This window comes from Cetorhinus maximus, chromosome 31 (assembly GCF_964194155.1).
Source record: "Cetorhinus maximus chromosome 31, sCetMax3.hap1.1, whole genome shotgun sequence".
Lineage (NCBI taxonomy): Eukaryota > Metazoa > Chordata > Chondrichthyes > Lamniformes > Cetorhinidae > Cetorhinus > Cetorhinus maximus.
Genome location: NC_135909.1, coordinates 10476635 through 10504115, shown reverse-complemented (window position 1 = coordinate 10504115; position 27481 = coordinate 10476635). Strand labels below are relative to the sequence as shown.

Sequence of the window (27481 nt, the reverse complement as noted above, 5' to 3'; positions counted from 1 at the left end):
CCACTGCTCCAGGAGTGGGACTGAGTGACGGAGCAGGGACTATTGTGTAGGTCAGATTTCTAATTGCCGCTCCCATGGACTAACCGTTCAAGTGAAAGCAAACAGCCGCTGTTTAAAATGTGTCTCTGCATTAGCGGCTGTTTTAAACCATTTTCTTCCACTCACAGGCATTGCTGGGGAGGGCAGCGCGCATGCGCAGAATGCTGCACAAGTTCCGGAAACACAAATATTGAACATATCCGGCACAGAACGAGGACGTTCGGCCCATCTTGTCTGCACCAGCCCCAAAATAGTTTGATCCAGCCTCACGCCACTTTCCAGCTCTTGCTCCGTGAGTCCTGTCGGTCCCAGCAGCTCAGTGCAGATCCAAGTGTTTGTTAAAGGCAGTGATGCGCTGCTCTCCCCCAGCTCTGCCTGGGACTGGAAGAAGATGGTTTCAAACAGCCGCCAATGGAGAGATCCCGCTCCCGGGGGAAGGGAACAAACAGCAGCCTCCTGGGAGGAGGGAGACAGAATGGCAAGAAGCTGTTATTGAAAATCATTGCTGCTTTCTCTCCACAAAGCAACAATAAACATTTCTGATAAAAGAAAAATACTGCGGATGCTGGAAATCTAGAACAAAAACAAAAATACCTGGAAAATCTCAGTAGGTCTGACAGCATCTGCGGAGAGGGATACAGTTGACGTTTCGAGTCCATATGACCCTTCATCAGAACTAAAAAATACAGAAATGAGATGAAATATAAGCTGGTTGAGGGGGTGGGACAGGGTAGAGCTCGATATGGGGCCAGTGATACGTGGAGGCCAAGAAGAGATTGCCAAAGATGTCATAGACAAAAGGACAAAGGGGTGTTGGCGGTAGTGATATTATCTAAATGATGTGTTAACGGGGGTGTTAGGAGGAAATAAAGGGATACAGTAATTATTAGGGAGAATCTAGGGGTACAGTAAGAACTTATTGAAAGGGAATGAATTACTTAAAATCTCCAAGCACCTTGGCAGTAGAAGGTTACCAGATGAACCTTGCACAGCCTTAAGGGCCTGCAAACCCCAAAACAAAAGGAGAAACTTAAATACATATTAAAGGACAAAAAGAACAGGCAAACAATACCTGCTTGTAAGATATTGCATGAATCTCAATATTGTACCCAGACTGCAGATTGCACTAAGCATTGCAGATCACTCCCCAAACCTTAGAGTATCAACAAACTAGATGAAGCAGATCTTACACACCGGCCAATGTACCAGATTGTATGATATACAGACATTCAGGATTGTGTTCACAGAAATAGAATTTTAACCCAAAACTTTGACATAATAGCTGATAAATACCCGCAGCTCCTTTAACTCCAGTTGAAACACATTTTATGTTAAACATAGGTCAGACTTAGACTCATAATACATAGAACAGAATCTCGCAATTGATACAGCAGAGGGAGGCTATTCGGCCCATAGTATCTGTGCCAGCTCTCTGCAAGAGCAGCTGAGCTGCTCCCAATGGCATATTCTTCCCCACAGGCCTGTTTAATTTCACTTCTGTACTTTTTCTATTTCTCTCTTGCCCAGTGAGCTCAAATTATCTACTCACATGGACACAATTGCTTCTCTTTATAGATATCGACCATATCCACTCAACATCCATCCTTTCCCAAGGTAAATAGACACAGCTATTCTAAGGCAACACTTATTACTGATGAGGTTTCAACTGCAATATGAATAACTCCATATTGGGATTCACTTATCTGCCATCCTCTTCTCCATTACCCTTTACACTCTCTGATAGCAGGTTTAGTTGCCCTGAGCTGTGTCTGGTACCCATCTCAATTCTCTGACTGAAGTATAACTGCTTTCATTGGATTTACCTTAGCAAATGAGGAGGAATCTACCGTGGTTTGTTTGGTTTTAAACACCACTTTGCAAATTCATACTCCCAGTGAGAAGCCTGATCTACTGAGGATGTAAATCAGAAATTCAGACTTGTATTCTACCTGATTTCCAGGCATTGGAATTAATTTCCATCCAGATTCCTGTTTTGCACGACCCAGTGGGGAATCTCCTCACTCACAACACAAGGTCAGATAATTACAGGTCTAAAGAGCAGTTGATAATTCTGACACTTTTTAACATTTATGCATATAAAGGCCACTTGATAAGACTGCTCGATTAAAAATAAAGATAGTCAGTCTGATATGAAAATGTGAACTTAACTCTGAAGTGCAGATATTTTCAGGTAGGCCCAATTCTGACAATCCTCTAGAGTGTTAGTGATAACTGGTTACTGTAAGAGATGTGAGCTTTTTTATTCATTCATGCAATATGGGACCATTCCTAATGGCCCTGGGGTAGGTAGTGGTGCGCTGCCTTTTTGAATACAACTGCGTGGTTTAATCAGCAATTGTAGATGGCAGTTCAGAGTCAACTTCATTGCTGTGCTTGGTCCTAGGATCCAATATAAGCCAGGCCAGGTAAGGATGGGGATGTTAAATCTACTTTCCTAAATACTTGAAGGTGTTAAACTTAGCATTTTGAACACTATTCCTGAGATAAATATTAGATACAGATACACAATCAATCCCAGAGTCACATGCAGCATCAAAGACTGAGAACTAAACAATAACTGTCTCTCTCACATACAGTCAAGTCACTCACCATCCTGAATTGGAATTATATCGCTCTTCCTTCACTGTTGCTGGGTCAGAATCCTGGAACTCCCTTCCTAACAGCACTGTGGGTGCACCCACAACACATGGACTGCAACGGTTCAAGAAGGCAGCTCATCACCACCTTCTCAAGGGCAACAAGGGATGGGCAATGAATGCTGGTCCAGCCACCGAAGCCCAGATCCCATGAATAAAAAAAATACAGCACCAGAGACTACTCAGCAAATCTTACACAACACCAGACACTGAGACATACAGTATGAAGACCAATACATGCACAGTAAAAAAGAGACTAACACAGAATGAATCCCAGCATGCACACCGTGCCAGAGACTATCAGATACAGAATGAATTCCACAGTCACAATGTACTGGAGATTGAAAGACATATATAAAAAAAAATCCCACATTCACCACAGTGCCAGAGAGTGACAGATACAGAATGAAACCCACATCACACAAAGCACATTGACTGATAGATACAGGGTGATTCTCAAATTGTCCCAGAGATGTAGAGATACAGAATGAATCTGACAGTCACAGAGTGCCACAGCCTAAGAAACACAGAGGAATCTCAGAGCCAAGGACTAATAGAGACAAAATGAATCCTTGATTTCTGAAGACATCAGGCACTGAGTTACAAAAAGGCATTAACGCTCACACAGGTTACCAGAGTCCAACAGAAACAAAATGAATTGAAAGCTCCCGTACAGTGCCACTGATTGAGAGAGAATTGATCTCACTCATATCCAATACTATCCATTGAGGCAAATTCTACATTTAACAGTCTTTGGTGCTGTAAGTGACAATGGGATTACTTCTGTCAAAAATTGCAACAGATGGGCCTGTTGAGAATGAATCACACAGTCTGAATCAGTACCAGAGACTGACCGATACAGACTGAATTTCACACTCCCATTCAGCAACGGATGTTGACAGGTACAGAGTTTATCTCACATTCACACACAGTATTAGACATTGACAGTGAATGAGAAGTTCAGACTCAGAGATAGTACCACAGACTGAAAGACATCGAATCAATACAACTCTGACTTACAATGCCAGAGACTGACAAATAAAAAAAATCATTAACATACAGTTACAGAGACTGACAGGTACAGAATAAATCCAATAATTTTCGTGGCGGAGAGAAACACATACTGATTTAATTTCGCACTGGCCTGTAGTCCCAAGAAGCGAATTATTTCACTTACATGCACCAATAACGGACAGATGCACAATGAGCCTCAGGATATCAAATTAATCCAACATTGAGACATGGTCCCATCAAGTCACAGATACAGAATAAATCCAGCCCTCGCACACTGTACCACGGCCTTCCAAACAGTGAAGGAACCCCACACTCACACACAGCATCAGACAGTGAGTAAATCGCGCACATTACCAGAGCCTCACAATTCCGTAAGGAACCCCACATTCCTATACAGTCCCTCGCACCGACAGCCAGGCGACATTTCCCGGTGTATCTTTACACACTGAGAAACTCCGGCTGAGACGGTCTTTGTAAAATGTATTTCCTGATTGTAGTAAGGAGGCTTATGATTGGTGGAGAAAGCTAAATATAATTGGTCCATTGATCTATCCATTCGGAAAATCACATAAATAGAAGACGTATTTTGTTTTAAATATGTCCAATCAGAATCATTGTCTCCCCCATTCCTCATTAGCATATATCTGTCATACTGTCTATATAATGAGCGGACGGAAGGGGTTTGGTTTATTTCTGTGTCTGAAATTGGGAGTGAAGATGGTTGATGAGAAGAAGAAACCAGTTGCTAAGAAGGGCGCCAAGAAAGCGGTGAGTAAACCGGCAGGAAAGGGCGGCAAGAAGCGGCGAAAGTCGAGGAAGGAGAGTTACTCCATCTACATCTACAAAGTGATGAAGCAGGTTCACCCCGACACCGGCATCTCCTCCAAGGCCATGAGCATCATGAACTCGTTCGTCAACGATATTTTCGAGCGCATCGCGGGTGAGGCTTCCCGCCTGGCCCATTACAACAAGCGCAGCACCATCAGCTCCCGGGAGATCCAGACCGCCGTGCGCCTGCTGCTGCCCGGGGAACTGGCCAAGCACGCCGTGTCGGAAGGGACAAAGGCGGTGACCAAGTACACCAGCTCCAAGTAAAACCCCACAATGGACTGAACAACACCCAAAACACAACGGCTCTTTTAAGAGCCACCCACAATCTCTCTGAAAAAGCTATACGATTACTTCACTTCTAAAGTTATGATTTCTCCTGTGAAGAATTTTGAATTATTTATTTGTTATTTTCTTTTTGTTTTAATCACAGCAATTCTCGGTAATGTAGATTTAACCCTCGTTAAATTATTGTCTGGTTAATAATGCCTCATCAATTAATGACTTGCCAATTACCCTCGGCGCTTTCTTTTAAGATGCGTTAATATTTCCCTTTCCCTGGTTTTGGAGAGAGACAGAATAGAGCGTAAATGCGTCCGTCACCAGATCTGGTCGAGTTTGGTCTCAATAATCGATCAGTTCATTTTCTATCAGCCCCGGTTGTGCAGCAACCTTCAGTCTCAACGCTGGCAAAAATGTTCAGTTTTGTCTGTCATAAACATCTACAATATACCGTCCGTTTGCAGAACGATGTAAATGGGACTTTCTGCGGCTGCTGACAGGGTTTCATAAAGGATCGAGATTGACCCCCGGATCACGGATTCTAAAATCGATTTGGAACATGGGATAAAATGTGAAATAGTCCCATCAGGGACGCGTATTTTTAAAACTTCCAATTCGTACTATGTTCTAAGAAGTCCGTTCTTTTTCATTTCTTTTTAAAAATTTAGCGGGCTTTTAAAATTTGAAAAAAGAACGGTTGAAATATCAAAATTTGGCGCCGTTATTTTCCGCCCTCGCTCCGTGGAGTCTCCGGATTGGTGAGTTCAGTAGATATCTGATTGGTGATATGAACAATATTAAGTGACGCAGCACAAAGTGACCAATCAGCAATGCCCGCAGCACCATTCCTCCCGAAGCTATAAGAGAAGCGAATGTGAGAGAATTTCCTCATTCTCTGTGAAAGTGTTTGTGAGGTTGTGGAAATGTCTGGAAGAGGAAAGACCGGCGGGAAAGCTCGCTCCAAACCCAAGTCTCGCTCCTCCCGGGCTGGACTGCAGTTCCCGGTGGGCCGTGTTCACAGGCACCTGAGAAAGGGCAACTATGCTGAGCGTGTGGGTGCCGGAGCCCCGGTCTATCTGGCTGCTGTGCTCGAGTATCTGACGGCTGAAATTCTCGAGCTGGCCGGTAACGCGGCCCGGGACAACAAGAAGACCCGCATCATCCCCAGACACCTGCAGCTGGCCGTCCGCAACGACGAGGAGCTCAACAAGCTGCTGGGAGGGGTGACCATCGCTCAGGGCGGGGTGCTGCCTAATATCCAGGCCGTGCTGCTGCCCAAGAAAAGCAGCGCCGCTGCGGGCTCGAAGACCAAGTGAAGCGGCCATTCTTTAATCTAATAACCCAAAGGCTCTTTTCAGAGCCACTCACAGGATCATTGAAAGGGCTGCTCACTGTCAGGAGATGGAGTTATTGTAACGGTGGATTTATCTGTTTCTGATTTGTTTACTTGTGTTTTCAGTTCCCTCTCTGCATTGCGCTGTTTCTCTGCTTCCACATCTCCCGCTTTAGTGAACTGGAGAATTGAAAGACAGAGTCAGAGTCGACATTTTCATAAGTATTTCATTGTCATCAATATCGAGTTTGTCCCGATACATTCATGAAAACTATGAAAAATGTCACGACTGGTGCAATAAATGCTTTGTTTTTACTCTCGGGTGATCTGAGCGCCGCTCCAGGAACAGAGTAAACTCGGAAACGGAGCGGACATTTTCGGGCTGATCTGTTTATTCCGCAGTTTTCCCAGAGGCCGGAATCAGTGAGAGTTGAGCACTCTCAGGACCTGAGTCCATTTCTGCGGTTTCAGATCTGCACCCGCCCCCCTCCCCCCGGGTCTCCCTATTCTCCGGACACAAAGCTGCCTGTCCCAGGCGGTTTGGTGTCGGGGATTCTCTCCGCACTCCCTGTTGTAACATTCCCGGCCGCTTTTAATAGAGAGGATCAGAAATCAGCCGCATTTCTCAGTCCCCGTGAAGTCTGTGTGAAGGAGTTGGTTGGTAATCCATACGTTTTTGCTTTTCCACTGATTTGAGCTGATTTAAATTGCTGAACGGGGTCTTATTACCGCCGGTTACAGATAAGAGATTGACACATTCAAACCGGCGTTCAGTTATTTTGTATTTTTCCAGTACTGAAATTGGCGGGCATTTCGAATTTGAAAATGAAAGCCAATCCAAACTTCCAATTTCTTCTCCCTGGCTCTCCAATTGGTTAGGAATTTGATTGAGTACAGAGTATCCAATTAGAGCTACAGCCTCTCAAACCGTTCATAATGATTATTAATAGACAGATTAAACTAAAGGAATCGGTGCCTTCAACCTCGGTTACACTTGAGTTCAAAAATATACTCTATATTCTAAAATATACAGGCAAATGAATGAAGGATCCGGAATAAATGTGATGTTTCCACCAGCCAAGTTAGAATGAAGGTTCCCGCCAGCTCCTCTCACACAGTACGTACATTATAACTGACAGAGCACAGAGACACAAGCAGGTCATCAGTTCCAGTGTCACATTTTCAATCCATCAATCAAACAAAGCAGGAGAGACAGGCGCTGTTTCCATGTCAACATTTAAATATCAGATAAAACGGACACAACGGTGTCAGTTTCAAGTTTACAGAATTAACGTGAATAATATACTCTGAGATTCATGGGAAGTACCAGTCCAATATTTGCACACATCACGGTTTATAAATGGCAGTGTCAATTCCCATTGTCTGTCCTGACATATACATTAGATGCAAATCCAAAACTCAAGTACATTTTCAGAGCGAGATATTCTGAAAGCGAGTATAACCTGAGATACAAACGTTGATTCCAGTTTTATGAAACAAAAAGATACAATACCAATTCGATGAGTATGAACTGAGCTGTAACTTTCATACTAATCCTAAATTTTCAATGTCAGATTGAGAATACTGTGCCTGTTCCAGACTGATCTCCATTTTACATCCATGTCAAAATTCTCACTCAGAATCAGACTGAGTGTCACAGATCCAATCGATCAGTATAACCTGAGTTACACCCGCATCCCAAGTTGAAAGATACATTATCTTTCACAAATGTGTTCACAGTGACAGACATTTAACACTGGGCCATAACTTACAAACATTGCTTGCTTAATAGCTACCACATCAGTGGTCTGTAACTGAGCTGAAAATTTGCATCGAACGAAACAAAACGTAAACAATCCCAGAGACTGAATGTTATGCAATGAATCCCATACACAGTCACATACACTGAGTGACAGAGACTGACAGATAGACAATAATTCTCAACACACGTTCAGTGCCAGATCCTGAAAGGGGCAGCTTTTTTTTTTTCTCCCTATAATCATTCATGGGATGTGGGCATCGCTGGCGATGCCAGCATTTATTGGCCATTTCTAGTTTCCAATGAGTAGGTGGTGGTGAGCTGCAGTCCATGTGGTGTAGGTACACCCACAGTGCTGTTAAGGGAAGGAATTTCAGAATTTTGACCCAGCAACTGTGAAGGAATGGCGGTATATTTCCAAGTCAGGGTGGTGAGTGGCTTCGAGGGAAATTTCCAGGTTCCTATATGCCTGCTGGCCTTGTCCTTCTAAAAACTGGTTGTCGTGGGTTTGGACGGTGCTGTTCCAGGAGGAATGGTGAGTTTCTGAAGTGCATCTTGCAGATAGTACACCATGTTGCTACTGTGCATCGGTGGTGGAAGGAGTGAATGTTTTTGAATGGGTTGCCAATCAGGTGGGCTGCTTTGTTTTGGGTTGTGTCTAGCTGCTTGAGTGTGGTTGGAGCTGCACTCATCCAGGCAAGTGGAGAGAATTCCATCACACTCTTGACATGTGCCTTACAGATGGTGGGTAGGCTTTGGAGAGCCAGGAGGTTTGTTACTTGCCGCAGGATTCCTAGCCTCTGACCTGTGCTTGTAGCCACTGTATCTATACGCCTAGTCCAGTTCAGTTTCGGGTCAATGGTAACCACCAGATTGTTGATAGTTGGGAATTCAGCAATGGCAATGCCATTGAATGTCAAAGAGCGATGATTAGTTTTTTTCTTGTTGGAGATGGTCGTTGCCTGGCTCTTCTGTGGTGCGAATGATAATTTCCACTTGTCAGGCCAAGTTTGGTTAATGTCCCGGTCTTGCTGTATTTGGACATGGACTGCTTCAGTACCTGAGGAGTTGCGAATGGTGCTGACCATTGTGCAATCATCAGCAAACATGCCCATTTCCCACAGTTAATGGACAAAAGTCATTGCTAAAGCAGATGAAGTTGATTGGGCCTTGGATACTTCTCTGGATAACTCCTGCAGTGACATCCTGGGACTCAGATGATTGATCTCCAACGATCACAACGACCTTCCTTTGTGCTAGAAATGACTCCAGCCAGCGGAGAGCTTTCCCTCTGATTCCCATAGGCTCCAGTGTTGCTAAGGCTCCTTGATGCCACACTCTGTCAAATGCTGCCTTGATGTCAAGGGCAATCCCTCTCGCCTCCCCTTTGGAGTTCAGCTCTTCTGTTCATGTTTGAACCAAGGTTGCAATGAGGTCAGGAGCTGAGTGGCCCCGGTGGAATCCAAATTGAGCGCCAGTGAGTAGGTTATTGCCACTTGTTAGCACTGTTGATGGCCCCATCTATCACCTTACTAATGATCGAGAGTAGACTGATGGGGCAGTAATTGGCCAGGTTGGATCAGTCTTGCTTTTTTTATACAGGACATGCCTGGGCAAATATCAACATCGCTGGATAGATACTAGTGTAGTAGCCATACTGGAGCCGCTTGGCCAGGGGTGCAACAAGTTCTGGATCACATGCCTACAGTGCTACTGCTGGAAAATTGTCAGGGCCCATAGCCTTTGCAGTACCCACTGCCTTCAGCCGTTTCTTCATATCATGTGGAGTGAATCGAATGGACTGAAGATTTGGCATTTGTGATGCTGGGACCTCCGAACGAGGCCGACATGGATCAGCCAATCAGCACATCTGCATGAAGGTTGTTGCGAATGCTTCAGCCTTATTTTTTGCACTGATGTGCTGGTCCTCAAACTTTGACAATGGGGCTATTTGTGAAGCCTCCATTCATGACTGAATGTGGCAGGACTGCACAGTGAGATCTGACCCGTTGGTTGTGGAATAGCTCAATTAGGACTATCACTTGCTGCTTATGTTGTTTGGCACGAAACTAGTCTTGTTTTGTGGCTTCAGCAGGTTGACACCTCAGTTTTAGTTATGCCTGGTGCTGTTCCTGGAATGCCCTCCTGCCCTCTTCATTAAACCAGGGCTGATCCCCTGACTTGATGGTAATGGTAGAGTGGAGAATATACCGGGCCATGAGGTTACAGATTGTGGCTAAGTACAATTCTGCAGCTGATGATCCACAGCACCTCATGGATGCCAAGACTAGAGGTGTTAGATCTGTTTGAAATATATGCCATTTAGCACGATGGTAGTGCCACACAACACAATGGAGTGTATCCTCGATGTAAAGATGTGTCTCCATCTCAATAGGGACTGTGCGGTGTTCACTCCTACCACTCCTGCCATGGATAGTTACATCTGCCGCAGGCAGGTTGTTGAGGATGAGTTCAACAATGTTTTTCTCCTCACCATCTGCCACAGATCTGGTCTGCGGTGGTGCTACAAGGATATTTTTGGTGATGGACCCACCCAGCTTGCATCCTGTGCCCTTGCCATCCTCAGTGCGTCCTCCAAGTGGTGTTCAACGTGGAGGAGTATTGCTTCATGAGGTGAAGAGTGGGTAGTGGGCGTCACTATGTTTAATCTGCAAGGGGTTTCCTTGACCATGGTTGACCAGATGCGGTGAGACTGGAATCGATTTTGAGAACTCCTGGGGCAACTGTTATACCTGCTAATGATCTGCCTTTTCAGTGGTGGTGGTATCTGGGAGATTGTCAGGAATGTTCCCATGAGTATAACTATGTGAGGCGGTTGCTTGACTAGTGCCAAAAAGTTAGTAAGGATTGACAGGGATTCCAGTTGATGCTAAGTGATTCATTCGGTTTTATTCCTTTAATAGAACTGAGTGGCTTGCTGCCATTTTAAAATCAAGCACATTGTTATTGGCCTGTTGGAAATCTATCCCATTTAGCACAGTGTCAGTGCCATACAACACAATGAAGTTTAGGTACCAGAGCAGGTTTCACCATTTATTGTGGTGAGATTCAAAACCCCGGAATATTACTCTGGATCAGCAGCAATACCACATCATCACTGCTGATGACACGCCAATTGTACCACTGATAGATTTAGAGAGAGTCCAAGACTAACATATGCTAACTGGTGCTGACAGATACAAATGGAAGACCACACACACAGACACACACACGTGACTGAAAAGCAATAAATGAATCCCACAGTTACATACAGGACCAGATAATTATAGATACAGACGTAATCCCACTGACAGATAGAAAATTCATGCCATACTCACAAAAAGCACGAGGAACTGAAAGACACATATGATTCCCACACTGACATAGCATCACAGACATAGAATGCAATTGACTGAACTAGAGTGAATATCAATTCACTCACAGTAAAAGAGCTTTATATATATATCCTAGTGACAGGTCTGACTGCCTGCCAAACTCATACACAGCTCCAGAGAATAACAGATGCAGACTGATTCCTGCACTTCCATGCAATACCAGAGATTTAAGATTCAGAATGATTTCCACATTCACATGCAATAGCACTGGCTGATAAAGAGTCAAACACACACTCAAAGTAACATGCGGTAGTTAAATATTTTTAAGGCAAAGGTAGATAGATGCTTGATAAGCAAAGGGGTGAAAGGTTATCGGGGGTAGAATGGAATTTGGAGTTGAGGCTAAAATCAGATCAGCCATTATCTTCTTGAATATCGAGCAGGTTTGAGGGTTTGAGTGGTCTCTTCATGCTCCCAATTCGTATGCTCACACACATCACCTTTAAGAGATTCAGAAAGAGTCGCAAATTCACTTACAATCCCAGAATGTGACTGATAGAACAAATCCCTTGCAGGAGAGAGTTCATGGTCTGAAGTTGCTGAACTCAATGTTAAGTCTGGAAGGCTGTAAAGTGCCTACTTGGAAGATGAGGTGCTGTTCCTCCAGTTTGTGTTGGGTTCCACTGGTATATTGCAGCAGGCCAAGGATGGACATGTGGGCATGAGAGCAGGATGGGATGTTAAAATGGCAAGTGACAGGAAGGTCTGGGTCATGCTTGCGGACAGACTGAAGGTGTTCAACAAAGTGGTCACCCAGCCTACGTTTGGTCTCTCCAATGTAGAGGAGACTGTATTGGGAGCAGCGAATGCAGTAGCCCAAATTGAAGGAAGTGCAAGTGAAGCGCTGCTTCATCTGAAAGGAGTGTTTGGGCCCTTGGATGGTAATGAGGGAGGAGGTAAAGGGGCAGGTGTTGCTCCTTCTGCGCTTGCATGGGAAGGTGCAGTGGGAGGAAGCTGAGGTTTTGGGGGTGATGGAGGAATGGACCAGGTTGTCCCGGAGGGAAAGGTCCCCACAGAATTCTGACAGTGGGGGTGAGGGGAAGATGTGTTTGGTTGTGGCATCATGCTGGAGTCAGCAGAAATGGCAGAGAATGATCCTTACTAAGCAATCCTGATTGAGCTGAGAATTACACTTGCAGTGTGAACTAGAAGGGCAGAGTTTTAAAAATAAGGGATCTCCCATTCAAGATGGAGACGAGGAGGAATTTCTTCACTCAGATGATTGTTAGTCTTTGGAATTCCCTTTCCCTGAGAGCAGCGGAGGCTGGATCATTGAATATATTGCAGACTGAAATAGACAGATTTTACAAGGAAATCAAGGAATGAGGGAGATAGGCAGGAAAGTGGAGTTGAGGCCATAATCAGATCAGCCATGGTCTTATTTAATGGCAGAGTAGACTCGAGGGGCTGAAAGGCCTCCTCTTGCTCCTATCTCTAATGTTCTTATGCCTGTAAGCTCTTCCCCATTCTGGTTCCTTTTTCTTTGCACGTTTGGTTTTAATCTCATTTCTCTCTTGTTTTTGCTTTCGGATGGCAGCTGTTCATCATTCCTCCATTCACACTCCTTTAGACTCATCTCTGGTTTTTGTTACTTGTTCCTTTACCATTCCCTGTAGCCTTGCAGCACCAATTCTTTTGCCATTGAATCTCTCCTGCCCTCTACCCTGCAGACTGAACCACAAGACAAAAGGTTTTTACTAAATTCACTAACGAGTAGCGAAGGAGAATTAATTAATAATCTGACAGTAAATGAGCATCGAAAAATCTCACAATATGTTAGAGGCAGGCATTCAGTTCGAGGAGAATGGTCACACACATGCTACAGTTTTCACCTTAAGCAAGTCCGATATGGAGGGAATGAGCGATAAACTGAACTCGTTAAAATTCGCTCGGTGATTAACAGATAAAAAAAGACAGGAAGCAATCAGACTATCAAAGAATTATTTAGCACAATATGTAGAATGCATGCCCGAGGGAATGAAACTTCACGTTCTTGGTTCATGATGATTTGGGGGACAGAATTCCATGATTTGAGTCAGCGATTAAGAAGGAACCTGTCCAAGTATTGATTAACTGTGTCTTTGACGTGATGCTGTCTCCGCAATGCTGATACTCTCGATGGGACATGTCGAAGGCAGGACACTGTTGTCCAAATTAGCATGGTGAATTACTGCAGGGTGTCCGGTAGATTGGACATACTGCAGCTTATACGTATAAACTTCATTTTTATATTATTTCCATTTAAGGGAATAGCTTTTGCTCTTCAGGCAATCATAGCTTGTTAGAGAACAAGAGAAGGCCACTCGGACCATCATGCCTGTGTCAGCTCTTTGGGAGAAATGGAATGAGAGAAAATCTAGGCTTGTGTGTGTTTGCCGCATTTACAGCTTGTGTTCTTGTGTGATTAAAAAACATGACAGAGGTTTGTTGCAGACTGAAGTGGTTACAGGAAGCGAGAAGCTGCTTAAAATTCTTGTGTACGGTAAAGAAATATCAGATATATTTGTGGGGAGAGGCCAAATGTTTCTTTCTACTTTTAAAGAAAACGTAAATAGCAGAGAATGGTTTCGATCCATCGACCTCTGGGTTATGGGCCCAGCACGCTTCCGCTGCGCCACTCTGCTACCAGTTGATAATTTCCTGCTACGTTTTGTTGTGCTTCGGCGGCTCCCCTTGGCGACTCAATTCCACTTTGCAACATTCCCAAGAATGTAACAGACAGAGGACGACACAGAAGAGCAGTAAGAGACTGTCCGCACACACGACGATAGGAAGGCAAAGGAGCATGGAGTGAATCACCATTTATGTAACGACGTTCTCTCTTGCATAAATATGTCCCACATTCGTAAGGGATTTTCTGTTGCCTAAATTAGCTCCATGTGCATGTGTGCTCTTGTTGAAAGGTGTTGCGGTGTTTAAAGTGCTTTCCCGTTTTTATTAAATATCTTCCCTGCTGTGCAACTTTGCTGTCTGCTTGGAACTGTGTTCACTGCTGAGTGCGAATCCCACCACGACAGATGGTGGAACTTGAATTCAATAAAACATCTGGAATTAAAATAAAAACAAAAAGCTAAAAGCTACTGCGGATGCTGGAAATCCAAAACAAAAACAGAATTACCTGGAAAAACTCAGCAGGTCTGGCAGCATCGGCGTAGAAGAAATCAGTTCACGTTTCGAGCCTTCATGGCCCTTCGGCAGAACTGAAGCATAGTTAGAAGAAGGGATAAATATAAATTGGTTTAAGGTGGGGGGGGGGGAGTGGGGGGTGGTGGTGGTGGGGGGAGAGAGAGACATTGAGGGTGTGGTGATTGTGGAGATGAGCAGATAATCAAAAGATGTCACAGACAAAAGGGTCAAAGAGGTGTTTTGTCTGAGAAAAGTGCTAATTAAGAATGGAAGACAGGATATTCAAAGTACAGCTCTAGTGGGGGTGGGGTGGAAAGGCTAACAAGGTTTTAGTTTTAGATTTAAAAATAATGGAAATAGGTGGGGAAAGAAGAATCTATATAAATTATTGAATCTTTCCCCACCTATTTCCATTATTTTTAAATCTAAAACTAAAACCTTGTTAGCCTTTCCACCCCACCCCCACTAGAGCTGTACTTTGAATATCCTGTCTTCCATTCTTAATTAGCACTTTTCTCAGACAAAACACCTCTTTGACCCTTTTGTCTGTGACATCTTTTGATTATCTGCTCTTCTCCGCCGATGCTGCCAGACCTGCTGAGTTTTTCCAGGTAATTCTGTTTTTGATCTGGAATTTAAATTCTAATGATGACCATGACACCATTGTCGATTGTCGTAAGTATCCATCTGGTTCATTAATGTCCGCTAGGGAAGGAAATCTGCCGTCCTTAACTTATCTGGCCTACATTTGACTCCAGACCCACAGCAATGTGTTTGAATCTTAAATGCCTTCAGAACAAGGGCAATTAAGGTTTGGCAATAAATGCTTGCCGAGCCAGCGATATCCACGTCCCATGGACAAATAGAAGAAAAGAACTCTGCTCTCTGCTGTAGAACTGTGCTCTCTGCTGCAGTTCTGTCCAGTCTGATGTGGAACTGTGCTCTCTGCTGTGGAACTGTTGAGAGATATTCTCTGTTGTGTAAAATACTTTCCTGTCGTGCAAATCTGTTCCAGGTAGTGTAAATACGATCCCCCTTGTACTTCTTTTCTTCTCCATTCTGTAAAATGTGACCTGATCAGAAGGTGTCCCCTGTTGTCCGAAGATATTACCTGTTGTTCTTTGAAGACGTTTTCTGTGGGTAAATATTTTCTTCCTGGTCTCATAATGTTCCCCAGTCGTGTTAAGATGCCTCGTGTTATGTTTAAAATTTCCCATTTCCTATGTGAAAATCGTGATATGCCACAACTGGTCAGTTGTCAAATCTAAATTGCATCAATTAGCCTCTGGTCGTGAATGTGACTGTGGGTACATATCATATCCATCAAACTCTGTTACTGTATGTGAGCGAGATTTGTTCTGTATCTGTCAGTCACAGGTAGTGCCTCTGAGTGTAGGATTCATTCTATAACTCAGTCCGTGGAACAGTTTGTGAGATAAAGGCAAAATACTGTGGATGCTAGAAATCTGAAACAAAAACAAAAAATGCTGCAAAAACTCAGCAGGCCTGACAGCATTTGCGTAGAGAAAGACAGGGTTAACGTTTCGAGTCCGTATGACTGTTCCTCAGAGCTGAATAAGAGTCATACGGACTCATAATGTTAACTCTGTCTCTCTCTCCACAGATGCTGTCTAGCCTACTAAGTCTTTCCAGTTTTTTTTTTTCGTTTTGTTTTTGGACAGTTTGTGAGAATGGGGTTTCTTCTTTATGGGTCAATGTCTGGTACTGTATGTGAGGGTGGGATTAATTCTGTATCAGTCAGTGGCACAAAACGTCAATTTGGGAATCATTCTGTACTTATAAATTCTCATTACTGTTATGGAAAATGGGATTAATTCTGTATCTGAATGTCTCTGGTATTCTATGTGGGCTTTGACAGCATTATTCAGCACTCAGTTTCCCATACTTTGTGGGAGTTTGGAATTAATTCTGTTTCAGTGAGTGGTATTGTGTGGAAAGTATGAATCATTCTATGTTGCTCAGTCCCCCATATCAATGGACTGGTCAGGTGCGCAGAAAAGTGGCAACTGGAATTCTACCTGGGGAAGTGTGAGGTGATGCACTTAGGGAGGTCAAACAAGGCAAAGAAAAACAAACTACACTGTTAATGGGAGAATGTTCAGAGTTGTAGAGGAGGTGATGGAGTTAAAGTGAATGTCCACAGATCCTTGAATTTACCAGTAAGGTGGTTCAGAGGGCATGTGGAATCATTTCCTTTATTAGCTGACTGTAGAATATAAGAGCGGGGGGAATACGCCCTATCTCCATCAGAAGGGTCTCACTGCGCAGCTGCGGAAAGGCTCAGCCAACGGAAAACGGAAAATGCTCGGAGCATGCGCGGTGCGGCACCAGGAAGCTGAATGTGGGTCATCGTCGCCTCATTAGCACCGACTCTCAGCGTCTCCGCCGCGGGGACGGGGAGCGGGTTGGCGCCGTGAAGCCGATGGTGCAGCGCCTCCCCGATCCTCACCGCCGCTTCCCGGATTCTCCCGTTTGTACCGAGTCTTTAATGCGGTAACAGAGAGGGTTGGGGAGGGTGATGCTGTTCATGTGCTTTACATGGATTTCCAAAAGGCATTTGATAAAGTCTCACACAACAGACTTGTCAACAAAGTTACAGCTCATGGAATAAAAGGGACAGAGCAACATGGATATGGGATTGGCTGAGTGACAGGAAACAGAGGGTAGTGGTGAATGGTTGTTTTTCAGACTGGAGGAAGGTTTAAAGCGGAGTTCCGCAGGGGTCGGTGTGAGGACCCCTGCTCTTCCTGATATAAATGAATGGCCTAGACCTCGGTGTACAGAGCATCATTTCAAAATTTGCAGGCTTGATGAAAGTTGTGAACAGTGAGGAAGATAGTGTTAAACTTCAACTGGATATAAGTGTAAAAACAGAAAATGCTGGAAAAACTCAGTTCTGACATCATAATCTGTGGAGTGAGAAACAGAGTTAACTTTTCAATTCTGTATGACCCTTCTTCAGAGCTAAAGATATAGACAGGATATAGGCAGGTTGGTGGAATGGGTAGACAAGTGGCAGTGGTAAAAGTTTAGGATCAGAATGCTTTGGGGCCAGCCCTGGGGAACATGCACACTCTGTGCCTGGGAAAGTCAATGCATTGGATACAGTGGTTTCTCGGGCACAGAATTGTGGGAGTTGCAGCCACCATGAGCAGATGTCAGTAAGTGTTTTATTACAGGCTGATTGTCAGTGACCTGAAATATTAATTCTGTTTCTCTCACCGCAGATGATGCCTACCTGCTGCATATTTGCAGAATTTCCTGTCTTTATTTAAGACTCCCAGCAGCCACATTATTTTGACAGTGAATTATTGCAGGTGTTGCTCACAAACCCAAGGCCAGAAACACAAACTGACAAATGAGGAGTCCTTTTGCATCAGGGTGGATGTTGGATATGGAAGTCGGTCTCTCGCTTTCTGTGAAGGTATGTTCTTGTTTGCTGACTTTCAACTGGAGTGTAGATGGAGGAGTAGTTGATGTGTTTAACCTTGAGTACTTTTGAGATCAGTAGAGCCTATCTATTTCTGATAAAAGGACACAAGCAAAAATCATTAGCTGTTTCCTGTACTGTAAGAGACTGACAGAAAGTAAATTCCACACTCTGATTTGGTGACAGAGAGTGACAGACTGAGTTAATTCCACCTAGAGTCATATACTGTAAGAGAGATTGACAGGTAGTTCATTCATAGAATCATAGAACGGTCACAGTCCAGGAGGTGGCCATTCAACCTGTCATGTCTGTGCTGGTTATATTCATCTTGTGCCACTTCACCACCTTTTCCTGTAGCTCTGCACATTTTTCCTTTTCAGTTAATCCAAATCTCTTTTGAATACATTGTTTGAACCTGCCTCCATCACACTACATAAGAACGTATGAAATAGGAGCAAGAGTTAGCCATTTGTCCACCCTAGCCTTCGATGCCATTCAATAAGATTATGGATTATCTGATTGTGGCCTTTGTTATTCACAATAAGAGGTTGTGGTGGAAGAATTAATCCAGGCTGGTCTTTTTGTTCAAGCTGCTTTATTTTCAAGACAGCTCCTCAGTGCTACAGACTTCCAAGTAGCTTCCCCACAAAGTGTTTCAGCTGTATCTTTTCATTCTGTTTAGGTGGGATAATCAATGCCCACCACCTGTTTAACTAATAATAACAAGGCTTTTGTCATTCAAAAATCTGCCTAATTCAGCTTTGAATATATTCAATGACCCTGCATCCACTGCTGTCTGAGGTAGAGAATTTCAAAGATTAAAGATCCTTTGAGAGAAGAAATTCCTCCTCATCTTTGTCTTAAGAAGGAGACCCATCATTTTGAAACTGTGCCCCTCCTTGTTCTAAATTCCCCCATGAGGGGAAACATCCTCTCAGCATCTTTCCCCCTCAGAACATTTTAAGATCTAATAAGATTACCTCTCATTCTTCTAAACTTAAATGACTATTGGCCCAAACTGCTTAATGTTTCCTCAAGGGACAACCCCTCATCCCAGGAATAAGCCGAGTGAACCTTCTCTGAACTACTTTTTTTTTGGAAAAATATACTTTATTCATAAAATATCTGGAAGAACATTACAAAACATTTCCAAATGGCCATCACAAAAAGTGCAATCATATTCAACTTTTCCACATGGATCACGAGGCGCAATTAATACCATCAATGAACATTACGGTATTTTCAATATGGTCATCACAGTCAGTCAGACAGTGCAATGGTATTGGAGTTATCGATATACAACATGTTGCACTCTGAAGTGCTTCAATATAATTGAGACACATGTAGCTTTCACTATATACATTCCTTGTGAGTCATACAGCCGAGGGGTCTATACGATTCCCAGCCCCTCGGTGCACTATGGCAGAAAGGTCTTAGACAGTGACCTTTCCCAATTGCACCTTTGTGGCGGCTGCCTCAAGCTTTAGTGCGTCCCTCAGCACGTAGTCCTGGACCTTGGAATGTGCCAGTCTGCAACATTCAGTCGGGGGCAACTCTTTGCACTGGAAGATCAACAAGTTTCGGACAGACCAAAGGGCATCTTTTAGCAAGCTGATGATCCTCCAGCTGCAGTTGATGTTTGTCTCGGTGTGTGTGTCCCTGGAAACAGCCCATAGAGCACAGAGTCCTGTGTCACAGAACTGCTCGGGATGAACCTCGACAAAAACCGCTGCATCTCTCCCCAGACTTTCCACATAGGCACATTTCACAAGGAGGTGAACAATGGTCTCTTCCCCACTACAGCCAACTCAAGGGCAGCGTGCGGAGTGGGTGAGACTCCTGGTGTGTAGGAAGGATCTGATGGGGAGGGCCTTTCTCACCACCAGCCAAGTTACATCTTGGTGCTTTTTGGAAAGTTCTGGTGATGAGGCATTCTGCCAAATGACTTTGACAGTCTGCTCGGGGAAGCACCCGACAGGATCCACCATCTCCTTTTCTCGCAGGGCCTCTAGGACATTACGTGCTGACCACTGTCTGAAGGACTTGTGGTCAAAAGTATTTCTCTGCATAAATTCTTCCACAAGGGACAGGTGGTACGGCATGGTCCAACTACTTGGAGCGTTCCGCGGCAGCGTGGCCAGACCCATCCTTCGCAACACCGGGGACAGGTAGAACCTCAGCACTTGGTGACACTTGGTGTTTGTGAACCGGGGGTCTATGCACAGTTTGATGCAGCCACACACAAAGGTGGCCATCAAAATGAGGGTGATGCTGGGCATATGTCCCTCCTTCAACAAGATGACCAAAACTGTACACAGTGTTCGAGCTGTAGTCTCACCAATGCCCTGTACAGTTGCAGCAAGGCATCTCTGCTTTCATTCTCCATTGTCTTTGCAATAAAGACCAACAATCCATTTGCGTTCCTAATTACTTGCTCGAGCTACATGTTAACTTTTTGTGATTCTTGTCCAGGATGTGTCTGAACCACAGTATTTTGCAATCCCTTCACATTTATATAATGATCTGCTTTTCTATTTTTCCCACCAAAGTGGAAATCCTCACATTTTCTGACAGTATAGTCCACGTGCCACATTTTTCCCACTGACTTAACATATCTATATTGTTTTGTAGATTCTGTGTCCTCCTCACAACTTCCTTTCCCACCTATCTATGTATTGTCAGCAACTTTGTCTAGTCTGTCCTTTCATCTGAGTCATTAATATAGATTGTAAATAGCTGAGAACCCAGCACTGATCCCTGTGACACTCTGCTAGTTGCAGTTTGTTAACCTGAAAGTGACCCACTTCCATTGAGTAACAGAGACTGACAGACAGAGAGTTAATTACACACACGTTATGATAGATTGACAGAGAGTGAATTCCACACACTCAGAATAACTGTGATTGACAGAGTATTAATTCTGCACTCACACACAGTTACAGAGATTGACAGAATGTTGATGCCACACTGACACATAGTAACAGAGACAAAAAGATCTCGAGTTAATTCCACACTCTCACACAGTAACAGAGACCAACAGATACAGAAATAATTCCACACACACATAAAGTAACGGAGACTGATGGAGAGTTAATTGTGCACTCACATACAGTAACAGAGATGGAGGGAGAGTTAATTCCACACTCGTATGCACTAATAGAGGCTGACACATACAGAATTAATTCCACACTCAGACAGACTAATGGTCAATGACAGGTCGAAAGTTACTGTATTTCCGCCCTGAAACACAGTAACAGAGATTGACGGATAGAGAGTTAATCATGCACTCATGTACAGATGACAGATACTGGGGATTAGTTAATTCCACATTCGCATACAGTAGGAGAGATGGATAGATATAAAGTTAATTCCACCCACTCGTACAATAACAGTTACCTGGTTCACACTTGAAGAATTCATCTGACGTGCGTCACACGTCCTCTTCATTGTTTCATGATATTTTCTATCTTCCTCATCATCCAAGGAGCCCTGGCTTTGGTTCCTCCCCATTTCCCCCTTATTGGAATGTACCTACTCTGTTTCTGAAATATCTCCTCCTGAAAGATCACCCATTGTTCTGTTACAGTTTTTCCTGTCAGTCTCTAGTTCCATTTTACCCTGGCTAAATCCCCTCTCCTCCCATTGAAGTTCGCTCCCTTCCAATCACTCTTACCCAAGGGTCCACCCACAGACACTTGGTTCACGCGGCCAACCTTGGCCCACCTCCTTCCCCAGGACCAGATCCAGCAATGCCTCCTTCCTAACTGGACTGAGAACATTCTGGTCGAGGAAGTTCTCCTAAACACATTTCATCAATCTCCAGACATCACCACTCTATAGTTCTTATCACTCTTAAAAATAAGGGGTCGCCCATTTAAGACAGAGATGAGGATTTTTTTTTTCCCAATCGGAAGCTATTGTGTCTTTGAAACTCTCTTCCTCAAGAAGCAGAGACTTTGAATATTTTTCAGGCAGAGATAGATTCTTGATAATCAAGGGGGTCAAAGCTTATCAGGGATAGGCACGGATGTGGAGTTGAGGTTACAATCAGATCAGCCATGATCTTATTGAATGGTGGAGCAGGCTCGAGGGGAGGAGTGGCCCTACTCCTCCTAATTTATATCTTCCTATGTTCTTATACATCTGTGATTTCCCTGCAGATGTGCTCCTCTATCTCCCTCTCTCTCACCTTTTTGGAGGCCAATTGAATATCCCCGTGAGTGTGATCATCCTCTTATTATTCCTCAGCCCCAATAAATGAATTCTGCCTTTGTCCTTTTGAGGATATTGTCTCTTACCAAGATTACAGTGACTTCCTTAATTAGTACTGCCATCCTACCTCCCTTTTCCCTTCTCTATCTTTTCTGAACACTTTGCATCATTGAAAATTAAGCACCCAGTCCTCACCATTTTTAAACCACGTTTCCGTCATTGCCACGACATCATATTCCCACACGGCTATTTGTGCTTCTAGCTCATCAACATTATTCACCACACTTTATGCGATAACACACATGTCCTTGTATCTCTCTTGGATTCCTTCTTCATCTACTCCTATCTTGTATGTTCCCACTTCTTCCACAGTTATTCCTCAGTTCTGCTTCTATATCCTGATGCTCACCCCGTGCCTATTTAGTTCAAACCCTCCCGAATCACACAAGTGACCCTCCCCATGAGGAAATTGGTCCCAGTCCTATTAAGGTGCAACCTGTTCCTTTTGATTAGGTGTTTCCCGCCCCAGAACTGGTCCCAATGTCCCAAGAATCTGAATCCCTCCCTCCTGCACCAGCCTCAAACCACATATTGATGTTCCCTATCTTCACATTTCTACTCTCACTAGCACGTGGCACTGGCAGTAATCCAGAGATTACTCCCTTTGAGGTCCTGCTTTTTAACTACCTCCCTAGCTGCTGGAATTCTGACTGAGGGACCTCAATACCTGTCCTCCCTGTGTCATTGATACTGACGTGTACCACAACCTCTGGCTCACTCCCTTCCCCCTGCAGAATATTCTGTACCCTCCCCGTGATGTCCTTTACCCTGGCACCAAGGAGACAACACACCATGTGGGACTCTCAATGACGGTGACAGAAATGCCTGTCTGTCCCCCTGACTATGAAATCTCCAATAATGACTGCATTTCTGCTCTTTGCTGTTCCCTCCTGTGCAGTTTCTTGCCCATTGATGCCATGGTCTGGACTGCACTCCTTCAGGGTGTCACCATTCCCAGCAGTCTCCAATGCTGAGTACCGGTTTGACAGTGGCACACACCCTGAACACTCCTGCATTTCCTGCCTCTTCCTACTCTTCCAGATGACCACCCATCTACTATCCTGACCTCTCTCTCTCTCCCATTGAGGTGTTCCGCTCCTGGAATGGACGATCCAGCGATCTCTCATCCTCCCTGATGCTCCACAGTGACTCCAGCTGCCCGTCAAGGTCGGAAATCCTGAGCTCGAGCTCAAGCTGCTGGAGACACTTCCTGCACATGTGGCCCCCAAGACACATGAAGTGTCCTGAGGTTCCCACATGGGGCAGGAACTGCAAACAACAGGTCTCAGCTGCCCATTCATGATCGAAAACAAACCTCTATTCCGTCTTTTAGAAACCAGTTTGTACCTTGTTTAAATTGTTATTTATATTAAATACCTCATGACCTGTTCTGCACTAATATTCTTATAATTGCCCTGATCGAAATGTTTAATTTTCCAACTCCTTGTTTAATCAGTGCCTCATGTTGAGAAATCTGCACAAACCAACCAGCTCCCTTCTTTCCCCTGATATCATGCTTTGACTATTTATAATAAACATGGCCGGTTTGCTCCAACCCCTCCCTCACAGCTCTTTATCCTCCCCACCGCTCTCACTCTTCTCTCCTTCTCTCTCTCACTGCTGCTCTCGGGCTGCTCTGCCACTGCTCTTCATCCACCCTCCAGTCTCACTCAGCTCTCACTCTCACTCACTCTCAACTCCTCCACAGTCCCAAGTTTCTGACTGTTTAGGAAATTCTCTGATCTTTCTCTGCTCCAAGATGGATGACCTCACACTTCCCCATGTTGAGCACCATCGGCCACAGTTTTGTTCACTCACTGAATCTGTCAATCAGCCTTTGAAACTTGCTGCTCCTGCCTACACTACAAACCATGTCACCTAACCTATTGCCATCAGCAAACTTGGATATAGGCTGGAAGTATTTGAAATGTAAGAGCTCTGGGAATGCAAACACAACAGCCAGCTGACGTGACAGAGAATCAGTTCAGTATCAATCTCTCCACGCTGAAAAACAGCCATTCACCACTACTTTCTCCTTTCTGTCCCTTATTCAATTTTGCATCCATGTTGCACCTGCCCCTTTAGTCCCATCTGCTTGAATTTTACTAACAAGTCTATTTCAAACCGCTTTGGAAATCCTGACAAACACCATCAACCTCACTACCCTGGGCAATGTTCTTTGAAACTTCATCAAAGAACTTCATTAAATAATTGCCATGGTTTTCTGTTAACCAATCTGTGCTGGTTGTCATTTATCAATCCATGTTCAACAAAGTGACAATGAATTTTGTCCTGGATTATTGTGTCTCAATGTTTCCCCACCACCAGCATTAGACTAACTGGTCTGTTGTTCCTAACTTTATCCCTCTCCATTATAAACATGGATGTAACATTAACAACCTGCAGTTCTCCGGCTTCACTCCCATATCCAAGGAGGTTTGAAAGATTGTGGCTCGAGCTTCCTCTATTTTCCCCCTTCCTTCCCTCAGGAATCCAGGATGTATCCCATCCAGGTTATGTGGCGTTTCTACTATGAACACTGCCAACCTTGTGCTGGCCTCCTCTTTATCTATTTTCATCCTATCCAATTTCTCCACCAGCTCCTCCTTTACTGTGAGATTAGCAGCATCCGCTTGTTTCGTGGTGACAGATGAACTGTTCTCATTTAGTACCTCAGCCCTCTGCCGCCACAGGATCTCCTAATCAGCTGACCTTTTCAGTAACTGTCTATACATTGGTAAAAGACTTCTGTTTTTGGTTAGGTTACCTTCTAATCTTTTCTCATACACTCTCTTGGCTGACCTAATTTCCTTTTTCAGCTCTCCTCTGTGCTTTCTATATTCTGCTTGGTTCTCTAATGTATTATGAATCTGACAATTATCATCATGCTTCTTTGCAGTTCCCACAGAGCACAGAATGTGTAGGCAACAGCTCTCAGCTGTCCCAACAATTCACTGAAATGAGCCATTTAATTAAAGTCCTTGTTATTTAGAATGTTCCTCTCTTTCTCTCTTCTACTTTTGCTGTTGTCTCTCGGTTTCAATTACACATCAGCTCCTTCCCCGTCTGCACCTAATCCCCACTCTCCACAAAATCCACATTTTAAACTCTTCACTCTGCAATTCACTCTCTCTGTGTTTGAGCTTGCAGGTCACTCTGGGACTTTTTGTAAAATAATTGTTCTACTTTATTTATTCGAAAACAGTTTGTTTTTAAATTATCAATTCATTTGCACTGTAATTCTAGTTCATCGGAATTCAATGTTTCAATAAATTGGAACTCAAGAAAATCTAGAGATGACTTACTTGTTCTGCAATGACGTGTCTATTCCACTTAGTTCATTAAACCCTGTTCTAAACAGAAAGCTTAATCCAGATAATATCTCGACCTGATGAACTGATGATGCACAGAACTCTCAGCTTTTGACAGGAGTTATTCCACTTTTGATTTTAACTTGTTCGCTGGTGTCGATTTACTTGGATTCTTCACCTGATTTCTCTGCTGTCCAATGAAGTTCTCTCAGCAGAGTTCTCAATAATAATTTGATTTTTCCTCACAGGATTTCAATCTTGATGGTTTTTGAACTGTTTTATTAAAGGATTTAGTTTTGTAATTAGCTCTAGCTCCCTAGCTCTCCTCATGATCAGACAGGAAGTTTAACTGTTGCATTTTCAAGCAGCTGACAGCTTGATTTGAAAAGTCATTGTGACAGGATTTTGGGTTTGAATCCAGTCACAAATCTGGTTGTGATGCATTGTGGCTCCAGCTGTCATGTGACCTGCCAGGGGATGACATCATAATTGCCCCAGTCATGTAGCTGTTGATTGGTCGATTTCTTAAACACTTTCACTGGGACTGACCTGGTCGCAGTCGCCTTTGGAACACAAAGGTGTTTTTTTCAAATCCCACACTGGAATTTGTGTGTAACAAAGAAGACTGATACTCTAGTACAGCACTGAGGGAGGGCTCCACTATTCGAGGTGCTATCCTTCAGAAGACCCATTAAAACGAAGCTTCCTCCAGCCTCTCCTTTTGTTGTAAGTGATTCCATGGTGCTCTGCCGAAGACACGAGCAGTGGCGTTATTCTCCTCCTCCCCGCCTGCGCAGTCGCTGATATTTATGTCTCAATCAACAGCCCAAAATATGGTCACATTGGCGCTTTTGGAGGTTTCCTATGTGCAAATTAGCTGCCTCTTTCTGACAGAAAATGTCTGTCCCTTTTCCCTGAATGAGTTTCGGTTTTGCACAAATGAAACATGAAATTTGACTGAAAACTCAACTCAGGTGGGACTCAAAATCACAACCAGTGCATTAGTAATAAAGGATAGAGGGTTTAATTGATCAGAGTGTGTGATGGACTAATGCTTTCTGTATTAAGTGCCGATTTCATTAAGATAATATAAGAGAGAGTGAAACAACTGGATTTTAATTCCACTTCTATGGCTACTATTCCCAAAAACACCATGGAATTGGGTCAACAGGCAGATGTTCCTGCATTAAAATACCCAAATACTGATCAAAGGATTCACAGGTGGCAAAATCTGGGAAATGCAGCTTGGATAGGATACTGCAACATTTACTGGGAGCTGCGCTGTGTGTAGGATTCTAGTTCTGAACTGGAGATTTTCAATATTGAGAGAATAATGGCATCAACAAATTTCGACAGGGATGCACCTCGTTTCAGTTCTCTCCAATAACTATTGAGTACAGAACCAGAGTTAACCCTAGAATCATAACCCACATCAATGATTGAGAATGATTAAATTAACCTCACATTCACATAGAAAATTGGACAGGGTGAACTACTGAACAAATCCAACATGTTACCAGGCACTGACAAACTGCACAATACACACACACAGCACCAGAGTCTGACAGATACAGAATGAAGCCCATTACTCACAGCATCAGTGACTGACCAGTACAGAATAAATCACCCACTCACTACAGTAACGGAGACAGACAAATGCAGAATGAATCCCACGTCACACACAGTACAGCTGACCAGTAGATACCAAATACACCTGAGACCGTTTGACATTCAGAAGTTGAGAATGAATCAGACTTTCACACAGTGCCAAACACTGAGACACAGAGGAATCATAAGCACACGTTCAGAATCAAAGTCTGATAGAGACATAATGAATCCCACAGTCATTAATGAAAATGAAAATAGCAGAAGATGGTTTCAATCCATCGAGCTGTGGGTTATGGGCCCAGCACGCTTCCGCTGAGCCACTCTGCTAGATGGCGAGGTAGTGCCACAGTGTTATTGTCACTGGACGAGTATTCTAGAGACCCAGGGGACCCAGTTTCGAATCCCA

At 43.9% G+C, this 27481-nt stretch overlaps 1 protein-coding gene and 1 non-coding gene across 2 annotated transcripts; one reads left to right on the top strand and one right to left on the bottom strand.

Moving 5' to 3' along the window:
- Positions 1–4427: 4427 nt before the first annotated feature.
- On the top strand, positions 4428–4880 carry LOC144670258 (histone H2B-like). Its single transcript, XM_078532745.1, has one exon. It carries the CDS (start codon positions 4428–4430, stop codon positions 4803–4805), a length of 378 nt encoding a protein of 125 aa, XP_078388871.1. The 3' UTR covers positions 4806–4880.
- An 8979-nt stretch (positions 4881–13859) lies between these two features.
- trnam-cau (transfer RNA methionine (anticodon CAU)) lies at positions 13860–13931 on the bottom strand. The gene has a single exon. It is a non-coding gene; the product is annotated as a tRNA-Met (tRNA).
- Between the last annotated feature and the right edge of the window lie 13550 nt (positions 13932–27481).